The sequence below is a fragment of the Selaginella moellendorffii genome, unplaced genomic scaffold (assembly GCF_000143415.4).
Source record: "Selaginella moellendorffii unplaced genomic scaffold, v1.0 SELMOscaffold_54, whole genome shotgun sequence".
NCBI lineage: Eukaryota > Viridiplantae > Streptophyta > Lycopodiopsida > Selaginellales > Selaginellaceae > Selaginella > Selaginella moellendorffii.
This window is the reverse complement of record NW_003314315.1, coordinates 545,177-550,838: the sequence shown is the minus strand read 5'-3', so window position 1 is coordinate 550,838 and position 5,662 is coordinate 545,177. Positions and strand designations below refer to the sequence as shown.

Below are 5,662 nucleotides of genomic sequence, written 5' to 3'. Positions count from 1 at the left end.
CACGGTGACTTGAGATCACCAGTCACATCTCAAGTGAGCACAAACCGTGATGGTGATGGTGATGGGACCACTTATCCACATCACACGGTGACTTGAGATCACCAGTCACATCTCAAGTGAGCGCAAACCGTGATGGTGATGGTGATGGGACCACTTATCCACATCACATGGTGACTTGAGATCACCAGTCACATCTCAAGTGAGCACAAACCGTTCAAGTCACCAGTCACATCTCAAGTGAGCGCAAACCGTGATGGTGATGGTGATGGGACCACTTATCCACATCACACGGTGACTTGAGATCACCAGTCACATCTCAAGTGAGCACAAACCGTGATGGTGATGGTGATCTAGTGCGGTGTGCTTTGATCCCAATTTGTCTCATGGTATCGAAGCTAGGATAGCACTATGGAAAGAAAGCCATCCATCCGTTGAATCCTATCTCTTGTTTCATGGTTTGTTGGGGATTGTGGATGGGACAGAGTCATCACCGGCTCCAGGCTTTAGCGCTGTTGAGGTGCGTGATTGGAACCTTCGGGATTCCAAGGCTAGAGGGAGTATTGCAATGTGCTTGTCCTCGAATGTTCTTTTTGCTGCCCCATCGATTCACGTAGGAGCTGAAACTGGTGTGGTCCCAACGGCTTTGTGAGAAGATTGGTGAGAAGATTGGTTTGGTGAGTGGCTTCGGTTTGAGGGGGAGTGTTACACACACGTGCGCGGTGCGCTTTGATCCGGATTTGTCTCACACAGAATTGTCAAACACGTGTCGACAGTGACAGTGACATATGACAGTGACATGTCGACAGTGACATGTGCCTATAAAATGAACAAGTTCTCGCCGATTTTTGCATTAGATTTGGTTCGAAGGGCTAACTAATCCATGGGTGGTTCAACATCAACAGCTCGTGGGGAGACACTGTTGTTCTCTCCAGAGGCCATCCGAGGTATTGTCCCTGTGAACTGTGTGTGTGCGTGGCAGAGGCGCTCATTGGGTCCTCAGATCTCTGTCGCCCTGGATTTTCTTGTTTTATGTGTATGGCCTCTCCTCTGTCTGCGGCGCATTGGTGGTTCATTATCACCAGCTCGTGGGGAGTCGTTTCCCTGGAGGAACTGCCGCTGCATCCAAATCAGCTCAAAGCTCCCATCCGGTACAGCATTGCTCGACCAGCTGTCCCTTGATCTTCCCAACGGACTGCCCAAGAGCCAGCAGCTCGTGGATGTTTCGATGGTGATCCTCCCATCCTTACGGGAGAGCTGTTGCAACACTGAAGTGGCTCTGGATATCAACAACTTCTCTCTCGGCGTGGATGACAACGATGTAATCATCAACACCAAGGCTCTAGGATTCTACCCATACCGCTTCAAGCTTCATATTAGTCCACAGCTTGGCCAGATGGAAAACTCTGCCATTGCTATCTATGACTACAATTTCCATGACGGTGCTCGTGCTAAAGCCAACTCCAGCACTCTCACCACTCTCACCAAGAACAGCGAAGGTGAGATTGGAGCTCGACTTGATTTATGGCCGGTATCGTTCATATTAAAGAAGAAGTGGGGGCAGTCACTCCAAGAGCCAATGGAATACGAGTCCATCAGTGTTGGAGCTCCAGGGAACACGGCAGAAATCGAGTGGAAATTACTTCGCTGGAATCACAATGGGAAGAAGTATAATCCATCCAAACCATACTTCGAGGTACATGCTTTTATTCCTTTTGAATTCCTTTCAGATTTGTTTTCTTTGTAGCCGCCTTTCCGAGGAGGACGAACAAAAATCAACGTGGAAGACTTTCCTGTTATTGTGTGGCATCTGCCTGCGAGCACGGCGTCCAAGTTTCAGCTCGGGTTCAACATTCGTCTGGAGGCCGACATGCATCTCCTCTGGTACGAGAGAAGCAGCTGGACGTGCCCAAAAGCCAAGAAGTACATCAGCAAGAGAGTCGAATTTTCCCATGAGTTTGTGGGCGCGATGAATTTTGATAATTTTTTTTTAAAAAAAATAAAAAATTAAAAAATTCTTATTTCCTTTGTCTGCCTGGTTAGGGTTAGAGCATCCCAGGGCCATGGCAGAGGGAGGCGCGGTTCAGGCGCTTCCTCCGCACAGGCGCGCGCAGGTCTTGCTCCAGGACATGGCGGGCCTCACAGTGCGCCTTCTCGAGCTAGCGGGTAAGCAAGCGTCTTGCTTCTCTTTCCTCTCCAGATCGAGACTTGGTCAATGCAGGCAGCAAATCGTGGCAAGGCAGCCATCTCAAGAGCCTCTTCCCCCCTTTCCTGGCCGGAGCTCCCGTGCCCGCCGAGGGCCTGGTCGCCAACAGCACCAAAGACGTCCTGGCGCTCCTCGACTCGCATCAATCGCTTCTGTCGGACGCGGTGTCGGAGATTGCCGAGCTCCAGAGCCTGGAGCAGGAGAAGCAGCGCATCGCGGAGGCGGTGGCGGCCAAGGACGCGGTGATCCGGGAGTTTGCCAAGCGCGTCAGGGACGCGGAGCAGGTCCTGGAGCTCACGCTGGAGGAATTCGAGGAGTACAGGCGGCCATCCAAGGAGAGGAAGACACTGGACGCCGAGGTGGACGTGGCCGAGCTCGTCTCCTACGCTCATAGGATCAGCTACACGACGTTTGCTCCTCCCGATTATCTTCTCGGTCAGCCCGGAGTGCTGGCTCCGGCTCCTCAGGAGCAGCAAATGCGAGCTTCGCAGCTCTACCACTTCAGCGACATGGATCTGGGCGTGTTGAAAGCTCCGGCAGCCGCACTGCCACCAGCGCCATCGCTGCCGTCGCCAACGGTGGAAAAATCACCACCGAAAGAAGCAGCTGCAGGAAAGCTCACGCCCTCTACTTCCACTCCGGTTACTCTTCCCGGACTGCCTCCCGGAATGAAGCTCCCACCGATGCCTCCCGGATGGAAGCCCGGAGATCCGGTTCCACTGCCGGAAGTGGCACCGCCAGCTCCAGCTCTAGCGGCACCGGCTCCAGGAGTAATCCAGGTGCCGTTCGTGCAGCTGGATCTAAACCCGGAGCTCGAGGACGACTATGCCTCGGACTACAGCAACGAGGAGCAAAGCTCCGAGGAAGAGTGAGGAACCAAGTAAGTTGGTATTCTTTCTAACTTCTTTGAGACTTACTTTGTACCCTCAGGATAAAGAAAGTCGCAAGAAATCCATGTCCTACTAGGAAGAAAACCTCGAGTTTGCAAGTTAAAATCGAAACCTTGGAGGAAACAAATGCTCGATTCAACTCCGGGGGTAAGAACAGTCTTTTCCAGTTACACCAGTTCTCCGACTTCTTAAACTTGAGCTACAGAAGCACGGACCTCATGAACGCGAAGAAAAAGCTCTTGGTTTGCCAGAAGAGAAGATCTACCGGAAGGGGAACTGCTGCCGCCGCGGTCTCAGCCGCTCGGCCACGGGATTCAAGCACATCGCCGCGATCCTGCCGAGCTCCACGTGATCCGGCAGTAGCCTCAGCCGGGGATCTACGGTGGGGAGGACATGGTTCGTCCTCACCAGCGGGACAAGCCACCCGACGAGATCGCCGGGTACTTTCCCAACGTCGTGGACTTTCCTGTTACTGATGATCCCCGCCAGGAGCAGGCCAAAGCAGAAGACGTCCACCTTGACGGCGAGGTAGCCATCCTGGGGCCAGTCCTGGTCGAGCATCCCCACAGCGATCCCATCTGATCCTCCCAGGGCGAAGGTTCCCGAGGAAAAGAATGGCTTCGCCGATTCAAGGACGTGATCATCAAGCGCGGCAACGCCGACCGCTACCCCGCCCAGATCGCCTCCACGCGGACGCCAAGACCAGCAAGAGCTTCGCCAGGCTCATCGGGGACCGGCGGCGCTGGCGGGTGGTCCCGGCGTGCTTGCCCGGCCGTTTGAGGTCCTCCACCGCGGCGACCCGGTGGCGCCGCCGCTGTGCCTGCCGCTGCGGATCCACCTCGCCTTCGCCGCCGCCAAGTGCGTCAAGACGGGTCTCTGGCAGTACGTTGTCTCTGTTTTATCACGGTCCTCATGGAACTCACGTTCCTTAATTTTTGGTTTGCTTAAGCAAACATAGATGGTAATGAATATACTTAAAATATATTTGATTATCTATACATATAAAGCGATAGTGGGGAGGCTCGCCGGCCGTTGGATCCCAGGCCCGGGCCAGGGTCGGTAGCCATGGTTGCGCGAGAAATTTTTCTGATGTTTGCTCCCGGCCAATGGGAGGCGGCCAAGCCGCATGGGGCGGGAGAAGAAGGCACAGCGACACGTGTGCCAGTGGTGTCCTGCCCCCGTGCCCGTTCTTCTTAGCTCGCCCTGGATGCCCTGCCGCAATTGAGCTAACGCTTGCTTGCTGGAACGCTTGCTTGCCGGATCAGTGGCAATCGCAGCAATTGTGCTTCTTCCTGCAAAGGTCTGTGTTCACAGTCAGCCCAGCAGCCGCTAATTTGGCCCCCAACCCCAACAATCTGGATTTTTGTGTGCTGTGAAAATTTGAAATGTCTTCATTTGGGTTTGTGGATGCTATCCAGTGGTAGAGCTGAAGCCAGAGCCAGCCTTCACATCCAGAACCATCAGAGAGTTTGCAGTCGCTGTCCTTTTGCGAGAGAGAACAAGCCCAAGGTGAGTTCTCTAACTTGCAAACCCCACCCACCTCTCACAGTTGCTCACCACGCCCTGGAAAAGGTGTGCCAGTCCTGTGTCTAGGTTTTATTGGTTGCTAGATTAGTCTCTTTTGTTTACAGATTAAGGTGTGTACAGATTGTGCTCTCATTGTATAGTCTTCGTTTTTATTTTTTTTAAATTTTTTTTCCAGTGTAAGAAGAAGGCGAGTTCTGGCTTTTACGTAGAATCTCTGAAAATTTTAAGATAAGTGTTTTGACATTAGATAGGTTATTTCATCTCATTTATCATCCCTAGCAAATATGCCTCGGCTTCGCGAAGTATTAAGAGGCATACGTCACCATTTGCCTCCAACTATTGACACTAGCACATATAATCATATTCACAACAACCTTGCATCTGGTAATGAAGAAACTAATCTAGACCTTGAACATGCTAATGCAAAAATTACTTCAAATCTCGACAATGCTAATACAAACATAGCATATGCTAATGAAGGTCATACAAATATAAACCTTGAAAATGCTAATGAAACTAATACAAATACATGTAATCATCACAGTTATACTATCTATAAATTAGCACATCAAAAGAATTATAATGACCATACAATACAACTGTTTAATATTGGAAATATGTCATCCGTATGTGTCTTTTGTGGTGCATTACATTTTGAAAATGAGTCAAGATCAATGTGCTGCCAGAATGGAAAGGTTTCCCTTCCCCAGCTTTCATCTTTACCTACTACATTGCGTATGCTTTTTAATGAAAATAGAAACTCCAATTTTAAAATTAACATAAGAAATTTCAACAGTGCTTTGGCTTTTGCATCAATGGGTGCTAATATTGATAATTTAAGTGGTAAAGGCCCATATTGCTTTAGAATACATGGTCAAATTTATCACAAAATTGCTTCAGCATATCCTGCAGCTAACGTGCCACCATCATATGGACAACTTTACATGCTTGACGCTTCTGAGGCTACAAATATTAGAAAGCAAAACCCATTCAACACAAATTGTGATTCTAATTTATTATTACAATTAGATAACTTGCTAAG

The 5,662-nt window shown here is 50.4% G+C and overlaps 2 protein-coding genes across 3 annotated transcripts; both read left to right on the top strand.

Annotated features, from left to right (window-relative positions):
* The first annotated feature begins 880 nt into the window (after positions 1-880).
* Positions 881-2,008, top strand: LOC112350778. Its single transcript, XM_024687588.1, has 2 exons — positions 881-1,693; positions 1,745-2,008. The coding sequence occupies exons 1-2, from the start codon at positions 881-883 to the stop codon at positions 2,006-2,008; spliced, it is 1,077 nt and encodes a 358-aa protein (XP_024543356.1).
* A 51-nt stretch (positions 2,009-2,059) lies between these two features.
* On the top strand, positions 2,060-4,080 carry LOC112350754 (mediator of RNA polymerase II transcription subunit 4-like). Of its 2 annotated transcripts, XR_002993877.1 has the most exons (4): positions 2,060-2,163; positions 2,219-3,083; positions 3,134-3,240; positions 3,299-4,080. XR_002993877.1 is itself a non-coding variant. In XM_024687547.1 (3 exons), the coding sequence occupies exons 1-2, from the start codon at positions 2,061-2,063 to the stop codon at positions 3,073-3,075; spliced, it is 960 nt and encodes a 319-aa protein (XP_024543315.1). In that variant the 5' UTR covers position 2,060; the 3' UTR covers positions 3,076-3,083; positions 3,134-4,080. The 2 variants fall into 2 exon arrangements, 1 of the variants encoding a protein (XP_024543315.1); XM_024687547.1 differs by having other exon boundaries at positions 3,134-4,080.
* Positions 4,081-5,662: the final 1,582 nt, after the last annotated feature.

Coding starts and splice junctions, on each gene's coding strand:
- LOC112350778 (XM_024687588.1), top strand. CDS start 881: ATGGGTGGTTCAACATCAACAGCTCGTGGGGAGACACTGTTGTTCTCT. Junction 1,694..1,744: donor CATCCAAACCATACTTCGAG/GTACATGCTTTT, acceptor TTTTCTTTGTAG/CCGCCTTTCCGAGGAGGACG.
- LOC112350754 (XM_024687547.1), top strand. CDS start 2,061: ATGGCAGAGGGAGGCGCGGTTCAGGCGCTTCCTCCGCACAGGCGCGCG. Junction 2,164..2,218: donor GCGCCTTCTCGAGCTAGCGG/GTAAGCAAGCGT, acceptor TGGTCAATGCAG/GCAGCAAATCGTGGCAAGGC.